Source organism: Zalophus californianus, chromosome 12 (assembly GCF_009762305.2).
Source record: "Zalophus californianus isolate mZalCal1 chromosome 12, mZalCal1.pri.v2, whole genome shotgun sequence".
Lineage (NCBI taxonomy): Eukaryota > Metazoa > Chordata > Mammalia > Carnivora > Otariidae > Zalophus > Zalophus californianus.
Genome location: NC_045606.1, coordinates 44,803,122 through 44,828,184, shown reverse-complemented (window position 1 = coordinate 44,828,184; position 25,063 = coordinate 44,803,122). Strand labels below are relative to the sequence as shown.

At 40.6% G+C, this 25,063-nt stretch overlaps 2 protein-coding genes across 2 annotated transcripts in view; one reads left to right on the top strand and one right to left on the bottom strand.

The window, feature by feature from the left end:
• SCIN (scinderin) overlaps nucleotides 1–25,063 on the bottom strand; it is an 83,741-nt gene that overhangs the window by 18,782 nt on the left and 39,896 nt on the right. The window contains exons 5-9 of the mRNA XM_027573782.1: nucleotides 19,312–19,404; nucleotides 8,517–8,649; nucleotides 7,978–8,066; nucleotides 6,941–7,156; nucleotides 4,797–4,918 (exon numbers count right to left, since the gene is read on the bottom strand). Coding sequence (XP_027429583.1) covers nucleotides 4,797–4,918; nucleotides 6,941–7,156; nucleotides 7,978–8,066; nucleotides 8,517–8,649; nucleotides 19,312–19,404 — 653 coding nt within the window. The remainder of the gene's footprint in view (nucleotides 1–4,796; nucleotides 4,919–6,940; nucleotides 7,157–7,977; nucleotides 8,067–8,516; nucleotides 8,650–19,311; nucleotides 19,405–25,063) is intronic.
• LOC113911319 (galactose-1-phosphate uridylyltransferase-like) lies at nucleotides 21,473–22,727 on the top strand. Its single transcript, XM_035723277.1, has one exon. The coding sequence runs from the start codon at nucleotides 21,491–21,493 to the stop codon at nucleotides 22,628–22,630; it is 1,140 nt and encodes a 379-aa protein (XP_035579170.1). The 5' UTR covers nucleotides 21,473–21,490; the 3' UTR covers nucleotides 22,631–22,727.

Genomic DNA, 25,063 nt, shown 5'->3' with positions numbered 1-25,063 from the left:
TCAGAATATTTCATTGCATGAACAGAGTCAAATGATATAAAAATGTTCTACAAAGGGGGGCAAAAAAAAGGACATGCTCATGTGAGGCACACATTTAAAAGAAAATAAAAAATGTTTTCCCTAATAAAGACATTCATAAAAATATAGTCTTTTGGGCGCCTGGGTGGCTCAGTTGGTTAAGCGACTGCCTTCGGCTCAGGTCATGATCCTGGAGTCCCGGGATCGAGTTCCACATCGGGCTCCCTGCTCAGCAGGGAGTCTGCTTCTCCCTCTGACCCTCTTCCCTCTTGTACTCTCTGTCTCTCATTCTCTCTCTCAAATAAATAAATAAAACTTTAAAAAAAAAAAAAGGAAGTGATCCTAAAAAAAAAAAAAAATATATAGTCTTTTAATGCCAATAGCCTAAATTTTCCAGGAGCCTATAATATCATCAAACACTTCTGTGAGCCACGGGAGCACAGATTGGGGAGTAACGGAGAGCTGAGAATGACAGCTGGGTCTGTGACCACCTGTCCTTTCTCTGTCACATCTGCAGTTCCCTGCCTATTTCTCCATTTCCTTTTTTTTTTTCCTGTAGGAAAACATTCAACTGACCATAGACAGTATCAACAAACTTTTGTCTCAATTTCCATTTTTTTTCCCTAAAGTATTTCAACCAGCAAACCTGGAAAGCCTCACCAAACTCCCGCCTTCTGACACTCGCAATGAATTTTTTACTACCTACCTCCAGCCCCTCTGCCACTTCATGTCAAAGTGACCCTTGCTCCCATCCACAAAGATTCAGAGTAATTTGCTTTATGTATCTGTGACCCAGGGGGTGAAATACTCCACTACAACTAAGACATAATAAAGTTGTTCTTTGCCTCGAGTTTTGAAAACCTGTGCTTAGGGGCGGCGGTTGGGGGGGCGCGCAATCTACTTTGACATGATTTCTTCTTTATAAACCTTTGGCACTTGTTACTCATTAAAAATAAATGCTGCAGGAAAATAGAATTTACTACTTTCAGAGATTCATCATCGCCATTGTTCAATGTTTGTTCAATTTCAATTACCTGACATTCCAGAGAAAAGATCACTGCTGAAATTATTTTTCTCCTACCATTTTAGAATATAAGTGGCTTCAGAAATTTAAAAAAAAGCCACAACAAATATGTGTATTCAGTAGTTGATTTAATTCTAGTCCTTCCCCTTTAATGTGCCTCTGGACTTAACCATTTATATCCCTCCATCAAAATTATCACATAACCTGGCAAGTTGTTTAGTCTGAAAGCTAATCTTCAAGAGATCTGCTTATTTTCTAAATGTCTCTTCGCTGCCTTTATAGAAGCTTTTGAAGTCCTGCAAACCATGTAATGTTAACAAACTTACATTTTTAACATCCATGATATTAAATGGCAAAGACTCTCAAAAGGACTCTCAAGTATCTAACTTATCTTCTTGATATCCCAAAAAAATGATAAATTCTCATCATAGAAACCTTGAACACATAAAATTGGAAAGAACAAATTAAAGGACCTCTCCCTCCATCCCAGTCCCATCCCAAAGACAGTAACTATTGAGAGTGTGCCAGAGTCTCACCTTTTCTCCCTTTGAATTTTTCACAGGGAGGGCCAAAGCTGCCCTCCTTCTACGTTTCTTATCTCAGTGAATGAAACACTACCCACGTGTGCATGGACCAGAAATCTGGGGTCACCCTTGATTTGGCCATCTTCCCTGTTTCCCATAGCCAGTCTTTCAGATGCCAACACCTTAATACTACAAACTCATCTTATCCTTTCCCTCCCTATTGCTCCCACACTGAGTTCTGGCCACATTATCCTACAGCTGGATTACTGCAACACATTCCCAATGGTTTCCCTGCCACCAATCTTCTCCCATCAGCCCGTTCTCATAGATGTCAAACAGAATAATTTCTCTAGAGGAAGGCCAATCATACCATTCCCCCAAGCAAATTCTTTGACTGGTTCCCAATGCCCTGAAAAATAAAGTTCATCTATCCACAAGATGGTTACAAGGCCATTTACAGGTTGGCTCCTTCCGATTTCTCCAATTTTATCTTTTGCTCCCTAACTTTGCTCCAGCCATATGTCATTACTGGTAACTTAGAGCACACTTTCCCTGCATTGCTTAGAACAACCTCTCTATTTGCTCGCTTGCCTAGCTGCTACTTCTGCTCCCACTTAGATGTCACTTCTAGGAGCCCTAGGGGTGGGCTTGGTGTGTTGTCTAGAATTCCCCAAAGATCAGCTTGGTTTTATTTTTTAAATCCTTCATACTTCATTGAAATGCCTGTTCAATGCCCTCATTGAAATCACGTGCTTCTTTTTAAAGTACAAAATCTCGGGACACAGGTCATTTTATTTTCACCATTGTATCTTTAGTATCTATCTAGCACAGTGCTTGGCACATAGAAAGTGCTCGGTGAATACTTTCAAATGATTTGAGAAATAGTAACTACATTTAACATTTATCATCTGATTTAGTCTGTTTTAGTTACAGCCACATAGTTATTTACATAGATTGCAAATTGTTAATTTTTCAAAATATTCTTTTTTTTTAAAGATTTTATTTATTTATTTGACAGAGAGAGAGAGAGAGCACAAGTAGACAGAACAGCAGGGAGAGGGAGAGGAAGAAGCATGCTCTCTGCCGAGCAGGGAGCCTGACTTGGGGCTCGATCCCAGGACCCTGGGATCATGACCTGAGCCGAAGGCAGACGCTTAACCGCCTGAGCCACCCAGGCGCCCCTCAAAATATTCTCTTGAATTGCTTATTTCATCTTTCTTGTTTGATCTAAGTGCCACAATCAATTATATTTTTTATATAGAGAGTTAAGAGGAAGACCAAGAAACGGAATGTAAAAGAAAAGCTGACTGAGAACAACTGATTTATCCCTATAAATGCCATGCTTTGCACAAACACTTTTCTGAATTAAAATTTTGGAAGAGGAAATTGCAAAAGAAGGATATAGCTTATGCCAGTGTATAGCTGCCCTCAGCTTTAGAGCTAGATCAGGGTGTGAAATGTTACTTCGCTAGTTACGATAGTTGTAAATTTGGGTTAAGTTACTTAATCCGTCTGCTTCTCCCCTCCCTTTTTGTCTTTCGAAAATAACCTGGTTGTGAGGAAGAAACATAACAAATAGAAACATCTAGCACTTTGCTCTCACAAACATGCTGCTCAAAAAAATGGTTGCTATGAAGATGACATCATAAACACAGAGTTAAGTAGCTAAATACATTAATTTCTGACAGGATATGATAGGAACCAAAAAAAATTTATTTATTTGAGAGAGAGAGAGCATGCATGAGTACAGGGAGAGGCAGAGGGAGAGGATGAGAGAGAAGTGCAGTGCCCATTAGTCATGAACGTGCATGTGAATCATCTGGGGATCTTGTTAAAATGCATGTTCTGCTTTAGTGGGCCAAAGGTGGGTACTGGAAATCTACATTTCTAACCAGCTCCCAGGCGATGCTGATATTTCTGGTTCCTGGACCACCCTTCGGGTACCAAGACCCTATAGGATAAACATAATCATCCCATCTCCTGAACTTGGTTGGGCTCAAGACACTGGTCAGTGTTAAGTGATAAGTGGCCACACTGTCAGGATGGAGGTGACTCTGTCATCTGGTAGGACCCTCACCATAGAGAAATGTCACCATAGCAGCAGAGACCTGTGTCCATGACACTCCATACACCCACTAAAGGTTGCCATCACCATATAGGCAAAAGTAGGATCCTGCTTCACCCCTGCACCTTCCACCCACACCTCTCAGTTTTAAGATCTTTTTTGAAATTTTTTTCTTTTTTCCAGTCTCCTCAGAAATATTTTATTTTACCCGATTTCACTTAGTAAAAAGTTTGAGAGTCCCACACTATATGATTTGTTGCAGAATCCCCATCCCTTTGGAACAGCCCAGCATGGTATGTATACTTACCTTACCTGACTGGACATTCGCCGTTGATCAGAGCCTTGGCACTGGACTCTAAGTATCTTAAGCTTCAATTAACTCAAATCATTATGCAAAACCATATAAGAGTGGATACACTGGCATTTTTTTCCCCCTATATTGCCACAAAATTCATGGGGACCAAGAGTAAAAAATGCATCAATTTGAGGTTTCTGGAGTATGAAACAGAACCACAAATGATATATATCCCTTAGAGGGTTTGCCTCACTGCAACTCTGCAGCTCCAATTAGGATGGACCTCTGTGAATTTTAATAATAAGAACACATGGTAGCCAGTGCTGGCCAACTGGAGTTAGCTTGCCCAGGAGGTGAGATATTCAACTACATATCCACTAAAAGAACACTACATTTAGATAACAAAATCTTTTTCCTAGACTAGAAAGGATGATTTAAAAAAAAATTTATTTATTTATTTGAGAGAGAGAGAGAGAGCATGCATGAGTAGGGGGAGGGGAAGAGAGAGAGGATGAGAGAGAATCTCCAGCAGACTCCCCTCTGAGCAGGGAGCCCAACCCGTGGCTTGATCTCACGACTCTGAGATCATGACCTGAGCTGAAATTAAGAGTTGGAGGCTTAACCAACGGAGTCACCCAGGTGCCCCTAGAAAGGATGATTTTTATCTAACCCTTCCTGCTTGTGGACAAGGCTATAAAATACAGTCAAAAATCATATTGAAAGAAAATACCACATGCATGCTATACAAATCTCACTGGGGTAACTATAGGATAATTCTACCTCATAACCCACGGAATTTGATGAAACGTAACTTTGCAGCAAAATCTGTCCTCCTTGGAACTTGAGATCTTCAGAAAGAGGAAAACTTACCAGGTGTAGATAATCTGTCCTCTGGGATAAGTGTAGAGTATAATGTAGCAGTCACCACCATAGAATTCGCCATATGAGTTTTGATCAATTTCGATCCTACCATTATTTTCTACACGCCAAATCTGAAAGGAATGGAATGTGTGTAACAAAATTAAAATTTTCTTGATCTAATAGTACTTCTCAGGAGTTACTTTTGGGAGGGGGGTTAGATCTATTGTTAAATAACTTTTAAATACTTTTCTAACTAGCTTTCAAATTAAGCAATGGGAAGAAATTTTATCAGTTTGACCATTTGTTCACTATTAATACATACCTCCTGTTTGATTGATTAGTGAAAATAACACGAGACTCCGGTGGAATAAGGAACTAAAATATTCGGCTCAGAAATATGTCTCTTAACTTGCATAAAATATTTCATCCATTGGAAGATAACTTGTTTGTTTGTTAAAAACATTTTTCCCCTGCACTGTAGGGCATGAAACTATTATTTCTTCAGGCAAGAGTGGCAGATTGGGACCAAATAAGATGCCAATTGCTTGAGTATTTTTAAGAATCATCATCTAGGCATAAGACTGAAAAGGTAAAAGTAGGCAGAACCACTTTTTTTTTTTTCCTAGTTTCTCATCCTCATCACAGATTAAAGACACTCCAAGTTGGAGAGATGAGAGCTGCAGATGAACCAGGAAAGTAACACGGGAGAGCCTGCCAGGCACTGTGCGCATGCGCACCCTCCCGGGGAGCAGGAGGATGCATCCCTTCCCTTGAAAGCTGGAGATGAAGGAGCGGCAGTGCTTTCAGAGGGACGCACGACATTCTGGTGAGCAGGGGAGAAACAACAGCACTACCGGGCTAAGCCCAAAAGCCTAAAGCCTAGAGAAAGCCCCCAGCCTTCCGAAGTCTGGGGACGACTCAGGAGGACATCTCGGAGACAACGTGACCCGACACAAGGAGACTGCAGCTGGGACATGGTGCTGGGGAGCCACATCTGCCAAGAGGCCCTGCGGCTGTGCAGAGCTGCAGAAAAGCACGTCTGAGCAGGAGACAGGCTCAGACCGGAAGCTGATACCTCTCGGACAATGGCCACAAGGGGCCTTCCTCCGTTTGCACTTCCCACAACCCCTGGATGGCTTAGATGCATACTTCATGTCTTTGAAAAGAGGCAAACTACTTCCTAAATCTCTTTCCCATATACTTTGCTCCAGACATTGTGGTAAGCCTTGGGAATACAAAGATAAAATAGTCAATTCCTGCCCTCAAGGAACTAACGAGAGCACTAGGAAGAAAAATAAAGTTTTGCAGTCCTTAGATGATGGTTCTGTGAAAAATATCACTTATGGTTTGAGCACAGAGAAAGGCTGCTCCAGGGCAGAGGGAGGGCTTCTCAAAGAGGTGCAGCTTGTGACTGAACTGAATCAGGCAGGAGAAGGAGCGGAGACTTTAGCCAGAGGGAGGAGGGTGAGGCAGCGAGGAGAGCAAGGATCAAATCCTGGAAGACCTTGCAGGCCCAGCTGAAGATGGAGTGCCATTAGAATATTTTAAAATAAGACATAACATTACCCAGGTCTCATTAAGTTAGATGACTCAAGACTAGAGGGTGAAGAGAGTTGAATTAGGGAGAATTATAAGGGAGTTATGAGTAATTTTTTGTCAAAAAAATGGGAATAATCAACAAATAATTTGAATGCTCTAAAAATATCTGTGAGTTTAGTACATGCCCAGTTTGCTTTTGTGAATGCCTGTAAGATACAAGGAAAGGTCTAAATAATGGTCATTGGTACATTCAGAGCCACTTGCCCTCACTGGACAATCCCAGTTCCAGGACCAGGAGCATTTCTGGACCAGGAAACAAGATGACTGGGTTCCACAACACGTCTCTAAGATGATAATGAGGTGATCTTGCACAAATCACCTAACTTCTTGGAATCTCAACACACACAGTGTAAAATAGCATTGAAGGTCAGAGAGTATCTCTTCCGGCTTTAAACTCCCTGATTTAATATACAGTCATGGTCCACCTTTATTAGTAAGTGAAATTAACAAGTAAAATGACAAAGTTTGTAGTCTTCTGAAATTACATTTCCAGGTGTACTGGCATAAATGGGCTTGATGAAAACAAACAAACACAAACAGAAACAGCCCAATACCTCCACTTTGCCGGAACCATCATCCACCATATTGTGCTGGGCGGCCATCTGCAGAGAAGTATGCAGTTTTGAGGCATCAAATGGAATTTGTTTTATTCGAGCCACTTTCTCGGTGACATAGACTTTCCCGAAACCATCACTCTGATCTTTCTCTCTCCAGTCCTTAAAGAACTGTTTGAAGATTGGTGTTTCCCCTCCTTCTGGAAGAACTTGAATCTAAAATTTAAAACAATGACTATTATAAAAAGAAAATAGACGGAGGAAAAACATTCATCCAGGAGTGGAGAAAAAACTAAGAAAATGAAAAGACTGTCTTGGTTTCTGTGATGACAGATGTAAATTAGAAGCTGGGATCCATAAGTGAATGTAAAATGGAAGATTATCAGATATGAAGGAAAAACAATCCAACTGTACTTTTTGTCACAACTAAAGTGATTGCCACTGAATTTGGATGTTTGAAGTAAGAACAAAGTTCTTTTCGTGTTACCATTACAGTCAAACACATATGACTGGTTTTCTGCATTAGGCTTATAAGAGATCTGTGACCTGGAAGAAATGATCTCATTGTGTTCCTTGTGCCAGGACATAAAACTGAAGAGAAAGGATGAGGCTGAAAGACTCAGAAAAGGAAGAGCACCTAGTCAGGTGTCTAAGCTGATGTCAATGAAGCCAAATATTAGGTGGGTATTAGCCCATGTCTGTACAACTTGCTCTGTGGACTAACTGAAAAGTGCTCTCAGTGCATTCAACTGTGGTTGATCATCTTGACTGAAATGCCATGGAAGAAACATATGGGGTCTTTTTTTTTTTATCATGCAGCCCCATGGAAGGTCTGATCCCCAGTTTCTGCAAAATTCCATCCTCCACAAAGCTATGGTTCTAGGGACATGGGCACCATGTGGCACACACATAAGGGAAGAATGACTTCCATGCATAGGTTACTTTGAACCAAATTCTCTCATGAGTTTTATGGAGATAGGATGAGCTCCCACATTTTAAAATTTTTTTCTAGCCAGCTCATTTTCACACACACTTACTTGGGTATTGGTGGAATAATTCATTTGCTTCAGAAATTCTTCAGCTGTCTTCATTGCAGCCTTTCTCTCCTGGGGATTAGCATCTTTACCTAAAATAGAGGATAAATGAAAAAGAATCTCAGAGAGGGAAGGTATTACATGATTATGAAACATTTGCACACCAAGAAACAAACATAATTATAATTTAATTTAAATATGACACTGAGAATGGCAAAAATGTCCTGGTATGTTAAATTATATTTATTAATATCCTAATGATCGCCAAATATGTATAAATTATATTTATTAATATCCTAATGATCGCCAAATATGTATAAAAGATTCGTTTTATATTGCCCTAATGCTTTCTTTTACCCCATGATTCCTGGCAAATGATACTAGGAGGAAGAAAATATGGTTTTGATGTCTGCGTTTTACATGAGCTATTTACAGATCAAGTCTCAAAATGATAGTTTTTTTTAATCAGAAAAGATGTTTTCTTTACCTCTTCAAAGAAATAGCTGTAAATCTGAAGCACAGCTACAATGTCAGTGGTTTACCTTTCCATACGAAAATCTGTTTTGCAGCACCATGGTCCAAAATAAAGCATTCTTCAGAAAGCAACATTGCCATGGAGAAGGGGTTCTCTTCTGCAACCACAGTCACTCTCATGGATCCACTGGCATCTGAAACCTAATATAAAAACCATGAGCTTGTTTGCAGATAATAAAAATGTCCTAAAATTACATTATGGTGATGGCTGTACAACTCTGTAAATGTAACAACAACCATTTAATTGTACACCATACCCCTTAAATGGGTATGGTATGTAAATTATATTTCAACAAAGCTATTTAAAAAAAAAACAACAACAAAAATCCATGAGCCAAATTATACCGCTTCTTCAAAGTCCTTTGGACAATCAACAAAACTAAAAGACAATCTACGGAATGGGAGAAGATATTTTTGAATGGCATATCTGATAAAGGGTTAGTATCCTAAATACATAAAGAACTTACATAACTCAACACCAAAAAACCCCCAATAGTCCAATTAAAAATGGGCAAAAGACATAAACAGACATTTCTCCAAAGAAGACATACAGATGGACAACAGACACATGAAAAGATGTTCATCATCACTTATCAGGGAAATAAAAATCAAAACCATAATGTGATATCACTTAAACCTGTCAGATTGGCTAAAATCAAAAACACAAGAAACAACAAGTGTTGGCAAGAATAAGGAGAAATAGAACCATCATGCACTGCTGGGAGCAATGCAAACTGTTGCAGCTACTGTGGAAAACAGTATGGAGGTTCTTCAAAAAATTAAAAATAGAACTACCATATGATCCAGTAATTCCACTACTGGATATTTAACCAAGAATACTAAAACACTAACTCAAAAAGATGTATGCACCCACCCCTATATTTATAGCAGCCAAATTATGGAAACAGCCCAACTGTCCATTGACTGATGAATGTGCAAAGAAAATATGGCATGTATATAAACAATGGAATATTACTCAGCCATAAAAAGAATGAAGTTTTGTCATCTACAGCAACACGGATAGATCTAGAAAGGATAATGCTAAGTGAAATAAGTCAGAGAAAGACAAATACCATATGATATCACTCATATGTGGAATTTAAGAAACAAAACAAATGAACAAAGGAAAAAGAGAGAGAGAAAGAAACCAAGAAATAGGCTCTTAACTACAGAGAACAAACTGATGGTTACCAGAGGGGAGGTGGACGGGGGATGGGTGAAATATGTGAAGGGGTTAAGAGTACACTTATCACGATGAGCACTGAGTAATGTATAGAATTCTTGAGTCACTATATTGTACATCTGAAATTAAGATAACACTATATGTTAACTATATGGAATTAAAATAAAGTCTTTTGGAGTAAAAGAACCATTAATAAAAAGTGAAGTTTCAACACTGGACCTAAAGCATCAGAAAATAATAATGATAATAGTAATGGCTAAGGTTTGTTGAGATTTCTATATAATAGGCACCAAGTGATGAACTTTACATGATTACTTACTAATTTTTATAGCAATTTTTTCAACTAGGTAATAATCTTATACTCATTGCACACACACAAAAGCTAAAGCTTAATATTCATTTAACATTTACTGAGTGCCTACCATATGCCAAGCACTATGCTAAGAAGGCACTGGCACATTACAGTCTATGCTTATAGACTGTTTTCAAATTAGGTCCTGTAATTTAAGTACAGTTTGTGCAAATTGTCAAAGTAAATTTCCTCTATCACAAATAGTTTTTACTTAGAGTCTTGAAGTTTGGAAATAACCACAGAACATTTTCTTTCGGGGCGCCTGAGTGGCTCAGTCGGTTAAGCATTTGCCTTCTGCTCAGGTCATGATCTCAGTGTCCTGGGATTGAGCCCTGCACGGAGTTCCCCACTCAGCGGGGAGTCTGATTCTCCCTCTCCCTCTGCCCCTCCGTGTGCACGCATGCTCTCTCTCTGTCCCAAATAAATAAATCTAAAAATTAAAAAAAATTTTTTAAAAGAACAATTTTTTAAAGTTGAAGGTGGTCTTGCAAAATTGAAAGTGATATTAATGCCCAGGTTAGAATTCCGTTTTTCAAAGGCCAGCTTATAGGCTGCAAGGTAATCACCTGGGCACTTGATAAATATGCAGATTCCAGGGCTCTCCCTAGATCAGTGGTGGAGTTTTGCAGCATTGTGGTGGGGCTTGAATTCTGTTTTTTTAGAAATTGCCTAGGTGACTCTGCTTCCCAGCTTTGTTCTGCAATCCCAAATTAAAGTATTTTCAGACTTTGTATTTTATATACATGCAATACATTATACATCCGTTAGAGGGAGCAATGATGCAGGATTAACATCACAGTTTCATTTCTTAGTCAGTTCCTAATGCCCAAAAGGGAGAATCGTTTTATTTGACGACAAGGCATAAAAGATATTTGTTAAGCTGTTGAAAATGGGTTTTAGAAGCAGTAACGAAAAAGTGCCATGAAGTCTTAATTTTTTAATTTTTATTTATTTGAGAGAGAGAGAGAGAGAGGGAGAGCGCGCGCCCGCATACACATGGGGGGAGGGGCAGAGAGAAAGGGAAGAGAGAATCCCAAGCCGACTCCACATTGAAGTCTGGGGTGGGGGGAAGGGGGAATGCCGATCCCTTGACCGCGAGATCACCACCTGAGCCGAAACCAAGAGTCCCACACTCAACTAACTGTGCCACCGCAGCGCCCCCTCGAATTCTTTAGAATAACAATTTCTGTGTGGCTTATATTAAAACATCAGTATTTAGCAGCAGTCATGACCACATTTTCCTTTGCCATCTAGGAAGAATATAATTCACTTCCTCTTTACAAAACACAAGTTATTAGACACAAGTTAGTAACTTGACCTTCATTCAAAATCAGTTTCTGAGTTAGAAGTTCCCTTCAAGAACAGCAAATATAACTCCTTCCTGTGATGACTGATGACTACCTAGTTCTCCAGGGACATTAGTGGTCTGCTCCAAATCATGCGCTTGGAAAGTCAACAAGGGGAGGGAACTCCTGAAGGATCCCATTTTGAGCAGTCTCAGATACTGGTGTATCTGTGACTTCTGTCACCTTCACCAGCAATAAAATCATAAAATTCTGGAGTTGTAAGGAACTTGAATAATCTTCTAATGGACTCTGTCTCTCTTTTTTTCAGATAAGAAAACTGAGACCCAGCATGGTCATATCTTGCCCAAGGTCATCCAGTGGGTCATCACTACAAAGGTGACATGAAGCTAGGAGTCCAATGGCCAGGACAGGGTTGTTTTTACCCTGTTTCCTCCCAGCTGTCTGATTTGATAGCTTTGCCCTCCTGTAATGAAAAAAGCCTTCATTATGGCTAAACAGGATATTTAAAATAACATGAAGATTTTATAGTTTATCAAAATTTTATAAGAAAAACCTTACTGAGTATTTTTATTCCATGAAGGAAACATTTTATTGAATGTCATATATCAAAGCATATTGTTGCAGGGGGGCGGAGCAAGATGGCGGAGGAGTAGGAGACTTGGATTTCGGCTGGTCTCAGGAATTCAGCTGAATAGGGATCAAACCATTCTGAACACCTACGAACTCAACAGGAGACTGAAGAAGAGAGTAGCAAAAACTCTCTGAACAGAGAAGCAACCACTTACTGGAAGGTAGGACGTGCGGAGAAGTGAATCCGAGGCGATATTCGGGAGGATAGACGGCGGGGGAGGGGCCTCCGTCGGCCACTTCTGGCAAGTGCTAGAGCCGCGGAGCACAAAATCGGACCTTTTAGAAGTCGGCTCCGCTGAGGGACGTCGCTGCAGTGGCTAAGTGGGGGGTGGAATCCTCCCGGGACAGTGTGGTCTCAGGACCCTCGGGGTCACAGAAAGACCGGGGGTGCCTGAGTGCAGCAGAGCTCCCAGGTATCGGAGCGGGGAAGCTGGCTGCAGAGACGGAACCGAGGCGCGGGCTCTCAGATCGGGGTTGCCATAAACTGTGATCCGCAGCCCAGTCGGGCCACTGCTCCTCCAGCAGGGACCCAACAAGCGGCAGAGCCGGGGAGACTCCCCTTCCTCCCCGGGGAGGAGTGGCGCGGGAGCGCACCGCAGGGATCTGCTGGGTTTGGAGACTCCACACAGGGTCGGGTGCCAGAGATAGAAACACTCGGTCACAGGCTGGGTGAGCACAGAGTGCGGCCGGAGACAGGGAGATGGGAGTGATTGCTTTTCTCTGGGGGCGCACTGAGGAGCGGGCCCTGAGTTCTCAGCTCCTCTGAGTGGAGATTGGGAGGCCACCATTTTCCCCCTGGTCCTCCAAAGCTGTACCGAGAGCTTGCAGGGAACAAAAGCTCCTGAGAGCAAACCCGAGCAGCTTGCTTAGCCCGGACCGACAAGGGTGGGGCAATTCCACCTCTGGCAAAGACATTTGGGCAACCACGGCAACAGGCCCCTCCCCCAGAAGATCAGCACAACAGCCAGCAAGCCAAGACCAAGTTTACCGATCAAGGAGAACGGGAGAACTCCAGCGCTAGGGGAATACTGCACATAGAATTCATGGCTTTTTTTTACCATGATTCATTAGTTTTTCAAAGTTAATTTTTTTAACTGTTTTTTTTTAATTTTTCTTTTTCCCATTTTCAACCAACATCTTATCAATCCCTTTTTTTAAAAAAATATTTTTTATTTTTCATTTTTAGAGTCATATTTAATCCCTTCATAGTAGTTACCCTTATTTTGGGCATATATATATATAAGTTTTTCTCTCTTTAAAATTTTGAGGTACAGTTTCTTCTAACAGATCAAAATATACCCTAAATCACTAGTGTATGGCTTTGTTCTAGTTTCCTGCCTGATCACATTCTCTCCTTTTTTTTTTTAAATCTTCTTTCTTTTTTCAAACAACTTCTTATCGTATTAATTCCTTTTATAAAATCTTTTATACTTTTCATCTTTACAGTCATCTTCCATCCCTTCATTGTATCAACCCTTATTTTGTACATATATAAATCTTTCTTCCTTTAAAATGTTAGGAGGCACTTTTTTCTAACAGACCAAAATACGCCCAAAATCTAGTGTGTGGCACTGATCTACGCACTAGCCTGATCATATTTGATCATATTCGGGGTTTTTTTGTATTGTTCTGTTTTTGTTTTTATCTTTTTCTTTTTGTTTTTTTCTTTCTTTCTTTCTTCTTTCTTTCCCTTGCCTTTCCCCTGGTTTCAGGTCTTTTCTGATTTGTATAGAGTATATTTGCTGGGGACGTTGTTAACCTGTTAGCATTTTGTTCTCTCATTCATCTATTCTCCTCTGGACAAAATGACAAGACGAAAAAAGAACAAGAGATAATACCGTCAGCCAGGGACCTACTCAATACGGACATTAGTACGATGTCGGACCTAGAGTTCAGAATCATGACTTTAAAGATACTAGCTGGGCTTGAAAAAAGCGTGGAAGTTATTACAGAAACCCTTTCTGGAGAAATAAAAGAACTAAAATCTAACCAAGTCAAAATCAAAAAGGCTATTAATGAGGTGTAATAAAAAATGGGGGCACTAACTGCTAGGATAAATGAGGCAGAAGAGAGAATCAGCGATATAAAAGACCAAATGATGGAAAATAAAGAGGCTGAGAAAAAGAGACAGAAACAACTACAGGATCACGAGGGCAGAATTCGAGAGATAAGCGATATGGTAAGACGAAACAACATTAGAATAATTGGAATCCCAGAAGAAGAAGAAAGAGAGAGAGGGGCAGAAGGTATATTGGAGCAAATAATAGCAGAGAACTTCCCTAATGTGAGGAAAGAAACAGGCATCAAAATCCAGGAGGCACAGAGAACCCCTCTCAAAATCAATAAAAATAGGTCAACACCCCGACATCTAATAGTAAAACTTACGAGTCTCAGAGACAAAGAGAAAATCCTGAAAGCAGCTCGGGAGAAGAGATATGTAACCTACCATGGTAGAAATATTAGAGTGGCAACAGACCTATCCACAGAGACCTGGCAGGCCAGAAAGGACTGGCATGATATCTTCAGAGCACTAAACGAGAAAAATATGCAGCCAAAAATACTATATGCAGCTAGACTCTCATTGAAAATTGAAGGAGAGATAAAAAACTTCCAGGAAAAACAAAAACTAAAGGAATTTGCAAACACGAAACCACCCCTCCAAGAAATATTGAAAGGGGTCCTCTAAGCAAAGAGAGAGCCTAAAAGCAGCACAGAACAGAAAGGAACACAGACAATATACAGTAACAGTCACCTTACAGGCAATACAATGGCACTAAATTCATACCTTTCAATAGTTACCCTGAATGTAAATGGGCTAAATGCCCCAATCGAAAGACACAGGCTATCAGGTTGGATTAAAAAACAAGACCCATCAATATGCTGTCTGCAAGAGACTCATTTTAGACCCAAAGGCACCCCCAGATTGAAAGTGAGGGGATGGAAAACCATTTACTATGCTAATGGACACCAAAAGAAAGCTGGGGTGGCAATCCTTATATCAGACAAATTAGATTTTAAAACAAAGACTGTAATAAGAGATGAAGAAGGACACTATATCCTACTTAAAGGGTCTATCCAACAAGAAGATCTAACATTTGTAAATATCTATGCCCCTAACATGGGAGCAGACAATTATATAAGGCAATTAATAACAAAAGCGAAGAAACACATTGGCAACAATACAATAATAGTGGGGGACTTTAACACCCCCCTGACTGAAATGGACAGATCATCTAAGCAAAAGATCAACAAGGAAATAAAGACTTTAAATGACACACTGGACCAAACGGACTTCACAGACATATTCAGAACATTCCATCCCAAAGCAATGGAATACACATTCTTCTCTAGTGCCCATGGAACATTCTCCAGAATAGATCACATCCTAGGTCACAAATCAGGTCTCAACCGGTACCAAAGATTGGGATCATTCCCTGCATATTTTCAGACCACAATGCTTTGAAACTAGAACTCAATCACAAGAGGAAAGTCAGAAAGAACTCAAATACATGGAGGCTAAAGAAAATCCTACTAAAGAATGAATGGGTCAACCAGGAAATTAAAGAAGAATTTAAAAAAATTCACGGAAACCAATGAAAATGAAAACACAACTGTTCAAAATCTTTGGGATACAGCAAAGGCAGTCCTGAGAGGAAAGTATATAGCAATACAAGCCTTTCTCAAGAAACAAGAAAGGTCTCAAATACACAACCTAACCCTACACCTAAAGGAGCTGCAGAAAGAACAGCAAATAAAGCCTAAACTCAGCAGGAGAAGAGAAATAATAAAGATCAGAGCAGAAATCAATGAACTAGAAAACAAAAGAAGAGCAGAACAGATCAACGAAACTAGGAGCTGGTTCTTTGAAAGAATTAACAAGATTGATAAACCCCTGACCAGACTAATCAAAAAGATAAGAGAAATGACCCAAATCAACAAAATCATTAATGAAAGAGGAGAGATCACAACCAACAGCAAAGAAATACAAACAATTATAGGAACATATTATGAGCAACTCTATGCCAGCAAATTAGATAACCTGGAAGAAATGGGTGCATGCCTAGAGATGTATCAACTACCAAAATTGAACCAGGAAGAAATAGAAAACCTGAACAGACCTAGAACCATGAAGGAAATTGAAGCAGTCATCAAAAATCTCCCAACAAACAAAAGCCCAGGGCCAGATGGCTTCCCAGGGGAATTCTATCAGACATTTAAAGAAGAATTAATACCTATTCTCCTGAAACTGTTCCAAAAAATAGAAATGGAAGGAAAACTTCCAAACTCATTTTAGGAGGCCACCATTACCTTGACCCCCAAACCAGACAAAGACCCCATCAAAAAGGAGAATTACAGACCAATATCCTTGATGAACATGGATGCAAAAATTCTCACTAAAATACTAGCCAATAGGATCCAACACTCCATTCAAAGGATTATTCACCATGACCAAGTGGGATTTATCCCTGGGCTGCAAGGCTGGTTCAACATCCGCAAATCAATCAACGTGATACAATACATTAACAAAAGAAACAACAAGAATCATATGATCCTCTCAATAGATGCAGAAAAAGCATCTGACAAAGTACAGCATCCTTTCTTGATCAAAACTCTTCAGAGTATAGGGATAGAGGGTACATACCTCAATATCATAAAAGCCATCTATGGAAAACCTACGGCAAATATCATTCTCAATGAGAAAAAAAAAAGAAAAGCTGAGAGCTTTTCCCCTAAAGTCAGGAACGCGGCAGGGATGTCCACTATCACCACTGCTATTCAACATAGTATTAGAAGTCCTAGCCACAGCAATCAGACAACAAAAAGAAATCAAAGGCATCCAAATCGGTAAAGAGGAAGTCAAACCCTCACTCTTTGCAGATGATATGATACTGTATGTGGAAAACCCAAAAGACTCCACCCCAAAACTGCTAGAACTCATACAGGAATTCAGTCAAGTAGCAGGATATAAAATCAATGCACAGAAATCTGGCATTCCTATACACCAACAACAAGACAGAAGAGACACAAATCAAGGAGTCAATCCCATTTAAAATTGCACCCAAAACCATAAGATACCTAGGAATAAATTTAACCAAAGAGGCAAAGGATCTGTCCTCAGAAAACTATAAAATACTCAGGAAAGAAATTGAAGAAGACAAAAAGAAATGGAGAAACGTTCCATGCTCATGGATTAGAAGAACAAACATTGTGAAGATGTCAATGCTACCTAGAGCAATCTACACATTCAATGCAATCCCCAGCAAAATACCATCCACTTTTTTCAAAGAAATGGAACAAATAATCCTAAAATTTGTATGGAACCAGAAGAGACCCCGAATAGCCAGAGGAATCTTGAAAAAGGAAAGCAAAGCTGGCGGCATCACAATTCCGGACTTCCAGCTCTATTACAAAGCTGTCATCATCAAGACAGTATGGTACTGGCACAAAAACAGACACATAGATCAATGGAACAGAATCGAGAGCCCAGAAAGGGACCCCCCAACTCTATGGTCAACTCATCTTTGACAAAGCAGGAAAGAATGTCCAATGGAAAAAAGACAGTCTCTTCAACAAATGGTGTTGGGAAAATTGGACAGTCACATGCAGAAGAATGAAACTGGACCATTTCCTTACACCACACACAAAAATAGACTCCAAATGGTTGAAAGACCTAAACGTGAGACAGGAGTCCATCAAAATCCTAAAGGAGAACACAGGTAGCAACCTCTTCGACCTCAGGCACAGCAACTTCTTCCTAGAAACATCACCAAAGGCAAGGGAAGCAAGGGCAAAAATGAACTATTGGGATTTCATCAAGATAAAAAGCTTTTGCACAGCAAAAGAAACAGTCCACAAAACCAAAAGACAACCAACAGAATGGGAGAAAAGATTTACAAATGACATATCAGATAAAGGGCTAGTATCCAAAATCTATAAAGAACTTATCAAACTCAATACCCAAAGAACAAATAATCCAATCAAGAAATGGGCAGAAGACACGAACAGACATTTTTCCAAAGAAGACATCCAAATGGCTGACAGATATATGAAAAAGTACTCAACATCTCTCGGCATCAGGGAAATCCAAATCAAAACCTCAATGAGATACCACCTCACACCCGTCAGAATGGCTAAAATTAACCAGTCAGGAAACGACAGATGTTGGCGGGGATGCGGAGAAAGGGGAACCCTCCTACACTGTTGGTGGGAATGCTAAGCTGGTGCAACCACTCTGGAAAACAGTATGGAGGTTCCTCAAACCGTTGAAATTAGAGCTACCATTCGATCCAGCAATTGCACTACTGGGTATTTACCACAAAGATACAAATGTAGGGATCCGAAGGGGTACGTGCACCCCAATGTTTATAGCAGCAATGTCCACAATAGCCAAACTGTGGAAAGAGCCAAGATGTCCATCGACAGATGAATGGATAAAGAAGATGTGGTATATATACACAATGGAATATTATGCAGCCATCAAAAGGAATGAGATCTTGCCATTTGCAACGACGTGGATGGAACTGGAGGGTATTATGCTGAGTGAAATAAGTCAATCAGAGAAAGACATGTATCATATGACCTCACTGATATGAGGAATTCTTAATCTCAGGAAACAAACTGAGTGTTACTGGAATGGTTGGGGGTGGGAGGGATGGGGTGGCTGGGTGATAGACATTGGGGAGGGTATGTGCTACGGTGAGCGCTGTGAATTGTGCAAGACTGTTGAATCACAGATCTGTACTTCTGAAACAAATAACGCAACATATTTTAAGAAAAAAGAAAAAGAAGAAGATAGCACGAGAGGAAGAATGAAGGGGAGTAAGTCAGAGGGGGAGACGAACCATGAGAGATGATGGACTCTGAAAAACAAACTGAGGGTTCTAGAGGGGAGGAGGGTGGGGGGATGGGTTAGCCTGGTGATGGGTATTAAAGAGGGCACGTTCTGCATGGAGCACTGGGTGTTATGCACAAACAATGAATCATGGAACACTACACCAAGAACTAATGATGTAATGTATGGTGATTAACATAACAATAAAAAATTAAAAAACAAAACAATACATATTGTTGCAAACTAGCACAGCAACACTATATAATTTTATTTAAGTTGTAGCAATAATTTCACTGATTGACATTTTTAATGAAAATAACAAAAAGTAATAAAAAGAGGAATTTTAATAAACATACTAGAGCATAGAATGGATTCTACCCACACACTACTCTTTGAGAGCAATGAGAATTATCAGCTGTAGCAGAGTCCCTTCCAGAACAGGTCTCCCGGCTGTATCCAGTCTAGTAAAAACAACAAAACTCACTAACAGTGAACTCACCATGTAGAGTTTAGCCATTTTCCTGTTGGTTATGTCTGCCATGGTGTCGTCATCATCGTCTCCATCCCTAAGCTCCGGCTTTGTCCCTAAAACCTGGAAAAAAAGTGAACAGATAAAAGATAAAGACCGCTCATTAAAGGATGCTGAGTTAAAAAAAAAAAAAAGTAAACTATCTTATATTTCTAAAGGCATAGATTATCAAATATTTGCAATTAAAATGACCAGTCTCAAATATTTCTCACCAATCATACTGCATTGGCCTTTGCTCATGGATCAAATGAATGAACTGCATTAAGTAAACAAACACTGAGGTTGCTCATGATACGAACTTCCAGGAAAGTAAAATCCTACACATGAAAGCATAGGTGTTCATATTATTGAAGACTAGTAGGAATCAATTAAGATATGAGGTCTAAATTCACTTCTGTAACAGATTTCTTCTTGTGACCTCTGCTTCTAGAAGCAGTCTATAGATTTAATTACCAAAAAATCTTGGATCAAATTATTGAGGGTAGAGTACCATTGTCATCAGATAAAGAGCAAATTCTTAACTACACGATGCTGTATTTCCTGCTGTATATTTGGCACTTAGAACAGTATCTGGAACATAAGAGATGCTCATTAAGTAATAGTCAAATGAATAAATGAATGTATTTATGTATTTTCTGCATATATGACACAATCCAAAAGTTTAAGTACATAAAGCATTAGTAGAAACTACATTTAAATCTGCTTTGATTTTCTACATACTATAATCACAGAAAAGGTATATAAAGCAACTTAATTATTAAATTAATTGACACAAATATAGAATGTTAAGGACAGGAAAAAATATAAACAATCTAAACAATGTGACTTTTATAACAACATAAGCATAAATTCAAATTTAGAACATGCAAAGAAGGTATTCATTTAGACTCAATAAATATTTCATATACAATGAAATTCCTTGCATAATGTGTTTTATGTTCACTATAATACGTTGTGTGAAAATACATACTGCCAAATGCCAGGCAACAATAAAAATGTGTATAAATTCTAATCCTTGTTCAAGTATGGGCACTGCCTGGAGTTTCAAAACACATTAAAGAAGTTATTTTCTTTGGGAATATGCTCATTTTTTTGTTGACACAGTGATCAATAAAACATTTTAATTATTGTACATACTAAATGATTATAATAGTTTTTCTTTTTTGCTAAATGTAGGATCAAGACACAAAATACCTGGAATCAAAGGTGCTTTTTTGAAACACCTTTACTGGACTAGAAGTATGTGTATCTCCTAAGAGCAGGAAAAGGCTCCTTATATACCCTTTTGTGATTCTACTCTAACCAAGACAGTAGTTTGGAATCAACAATTTGGGTTGAGGACATATCTAGAAATTGGTAGTTTCCCAGTGGGCCAAGTGAGTCTGAGATTTGGGGCACACTCTAACTTTTAATTTTCAGACAACAATTCCCGTATGAGCCAAGGTTCTTAATTAGCCTCTCAAAGAATTGTAGCACAGTTGGGAATTGAACCCACGGGATTTACCAGAAACAAGCTTAACTGCAGGGGTAGAGGGATGCTGTACATTGTCCAAGAATCATTTTAAAATTCAGTAAAACAAAGCACTTACCAAAAACCTCAGTGGGGTATACAAATGAGTTTCTAACCATCTTCCCAAACCTTAAGGACTTTACATCTTGTATAGAAAGAGGAAAATAACTAAACATATTCTCTTTATCAACTATGCCATACATTGTGATCTTTGAAATAAACTATAAATACAGCTTTTTTTTTTTTTTTTTTTACAGGTAGGATAATGCTTAAATTTTAAACAGTCATTTTAGGTTTGTCAAGTGATTAGCATTTAACTCATGTAATCCTTGGTGTGTGAAAAAACAAATATTTTGACAATTTAAAGAGGAAGGGAGGAGCACCTGGGTGGCTCAGTTGGTAAAGCGTCTGCCAACTCAGGTCATGATCCCGGGGTCCTGGGATCGAGCCCCCTGCTCCGCGGGGAGCCTGCTTCGCCCTCTGCCCCTCCCCCCCTGCTTTTGCTCTCTTTCTCTTGAATAAATAAAATCTTAAAAATTAAATAAACTTTAAAGAGGAAGGGAAACAGAGAAGCCTTATCTGAGGATGTTTCTTAAAAATTTCATCTATTAGACGATCCCCACCCACGCAAGTGGCCTAATGTCGCGCAGCGGATCAATCCCTGAGCAGCGCCGGCAGGCGCCAGAGGCGGACGCCACGGCCACAACCTTCCGGGCGAGCGAACATCAGCATATCCGCTACAACCCGCTACAGGATGAGTGGGTGCTGGTGTCAGCTCACCGCATGAAGCGGCCCTGGCAGGGGCAAGTAGAGCCCCCGCTCCTGAAGACAGTTCCCCGCCATGACCCCCACAACCCTCTGTGTCCCGGGGCCACACGGGCCAATGGAGAGGTGAATCCCTACTATGATGGCACCTTCCTGTTTGACAACGACTTCCCAGCTCTGCAGCCTGATGCCCCCAATCCAGGACCCAGTGATCATCCCCTTTTCCAAACAGAGGCTGCTCGAGGAGCTTGTAAGGTCATGTGCTTCCGCCCCTGGTCCGATGTAACGCTGCCACTCATGTCAGTCCCTGAGATCCGAACTGTCATCGATGCATGGGCCGCAGTGGCAGAGGAGCTGGGAGCCCGGTACCCTTGGGTGCAGATCTTTGAAAACAAAGGAACCATGATGGGCTGTTCCAACCCCCATCCCCACTGCCAGGTGTGGGCCAGTTGTTTTCTGCCAAATACTGCCCAGCGTGAGGAGCGATCTCAGCGGGCCTATCAGAGTCAACATGGAGAACCCCTGCTAATGGAATATGGCCGCCAGGAGCTGCTCAGAAAGGAACGTCTGGTCTTAACCAGTGAGCACTGGTTAGTACTGGTCCCCTTTGGGGCAGTGTGGCCCTTCCAGACACTGCTGCTGCCCCGGAGGCATGTGCGGCGCCTTCCTGAGCTGACCCCTGCTGAGCGTGATGATCTAGCCTCTATTATGAAGAAGCTCTTGACCAAGTATGACAACCTATTAGAGACATCCTTTCCCTACTCCATGGGCTGGCACGGGGCTCCCACCGGATCAAAGGCTGGAGCCAACTGGGATCACTGGCAGCTGCATGCTCATTACTACCCTCCACTCCTGCGCTCTGCCACCGTCCGGAAATTCATGGTTGGCTATGAAATGCTTGCCCAGGCTCAGAGGGACCTCACCCCTGAGCAGGCTGCGGAGAGACTAAGGACCGTTCCTGAGGTTCATTACCACCTGCGGCAGAAGGATAGGGAGACAGCAACCGTCGCCTGACCACACTGACCAGGGCCTTCTGCTTGAGGGAACCAGGGCCTAGGGTTGGGAAGATGTGGGGTCAATAAAACTAAACTGTGTTTCAAAAAAAAAAAAAAAAAAATATTTCATCTCTTGTCCTAGCCAAGACCTGTCACTCAAGCTTGGAGTCTCCCCACCCCTCCCCTTCCTTCAATTATTTTCTATAAATTTCCACTTAAAAGTATCATCATCCTTTAACATGCTCCAAACTGAACTTAGCTTTCCACAAAACTGGCCATTCTCAATTCTCCATTTGTGTCAGTGAATCTCTATTCTGTTCACCTGGACTTAAAACCAGGAGGCCAGTTCTGAATACTGCCTGTCCTCCATATTGAATCTCCTACTCACTTAGTCATTAAATTCTGCTTCTTTATAATAATGTTCGGAGTCACCTTAATTCCCACCTCAGTGAAGTCCCTCATCACCTGAGCAATGGGTTACATCTACTCCTGTCGGTTCCCTCCTGCCTTCAGGCTCACCTCATATTTTCATCCAGAAAGTTATCCTGTACACTAGCTGGGAAGGCCCCTCATTTCATTTTACTCCTAAGTTTCAAGAATGTGACTCCAGAAAAAAAGGCTTATATCCTCTATCTGCACCAGTGACTCTTAAAAAGTTCAATGTGCTCAAGCAACATCTGGGTAACCTGATAAAATAAATAATCTCAGCAGCCAGCTATTAAGTCATTAGGTCTGGAGTGAGGCCCTGGGAACTGCATTCCAGATGATGCTGACTTGGCTGCTTACTGACAGAGCCAAAACTTCTGTCTGGATTCCAAAGCCCCTTCAGAGGCTGGATGTTACCGACACTGCATTATTTCTCATCATTCTCAACCACCTCCCTTCTCTCACCAAGCCGATGTTTTCTGTGTCCCTTGTGGGAGCCACACACTTTCCTTCCCCAAGGCTCTCTGGAATGCTGTATGTAACTTCCACCCAGGTTGACTGTGTGTGGTAGAAGCAAAACAGCAATTATTCTTTGGTTGGCTCAGCTAATTATAATTGGCCCAGGAATAGTTACTGCTTATTGAGTGTCTACTATGAGTCACGCACTGTGTCAGGAGCTTTGGACGCATACTGTTTCACTTTTATAAGAGATCCCATGAGCTAGATACTGTTATCCTCATTTTACAGAAAAGCTCACTGATGCTCAAAGAGGAGAAGTGAATGTTCCACAGAACTGCCAAGTGTTGAGGCTTAAATTCCATCACAGATTCCTTCAATGCCATAATTTTAATAATTTGTTAAATTTTTCTATTTTTAATTTTAATTTTTTATTTTTTTAGAGAGAGAGAGAGAACGGGGTGGGAGGGAAGGGGTAGAGGGAGAAAGAGAATCTTAAGCAGGCTCCACGCCCAGCATAGAGCCTAACCCTGGGCTCAATCTCATGCCCTTGAGATCATGACCTGAGCTGAAATCAAGAGTTGGACACCTAACAGACTGAGTCACCCATGCGCCCTTCAGTTATTTTCAGAATAGTTAGTTGCATACTTCCCTAAATCAAGGGAAACTAGGAAAGTCTTGGAAAGAGACAAAAAGATTCTCTCCAAGGATGGTGTCTAGGGGCTCCTTCTGGTGATCTGATACCATAAAGTTATTTTCCTTCCTTTTCTTTATTCTCTAATTCAGTAGAAGATTGATAGCAGCAAATGATTTCATCCACAGAGATGCACAGGAATTTTTTCTGGTAGAGATGAGACTAATTTCTCCCCTGTGGAAGAGGCCAGCTTTGCATTTATCAGCAAATTCATCTTAACACTGATCACCCATTCGCTTGTCTGTTCTTTAGATTCTTCTTTGAACTAATTACAATATCTTACTAGTTCTCTTATTTTTTTTTAAGATTTTACTTATTTATTTGAGAGAAAGAGAGAGAAAGAGAGCATGAGCAGGGAAGAGGGGCAGAGGGAGAGGGAGAAGCATGCTCCCCGCTGAGCAAGGAGCCCGATGCGGGGCTTGATCCCAGGACCCTGGGATCATAACCTGAGCCACCCAGGCTTAATGACAAATAAAAATCTTTGATATGGGTTATTTTATATTTGTATGAGACTCATGATTTTATTTGCTTGAAACTACCTTTTAACAACTAGTACCCCTCTTGTCTAAACCACATGTATTGAAATCTGTTTACATATTTATTGCCTTTTATTGTGTATTACATGTCTTCAGCTAACACTTCTCAAGTGCTACTGCGTGCCATGCCTGAGACTTCATAAATTTTGTTTAAAAGATGCTTTCAGGGGCGCCTGGGTGGCTCAGTCGGTAAGCGTCCGACTCTTGCTTTCAGGTCAGGTCATGATCTCAGAGTCGTGAGATCGAGCCCCACATCGGGCTCCATCCTGAGTGTGGAGCCTACTTTGGAGTCTCTCTCTCTCCCTCTACCCCTCCCCCCACTCTTGCATGCCCTCTCTCT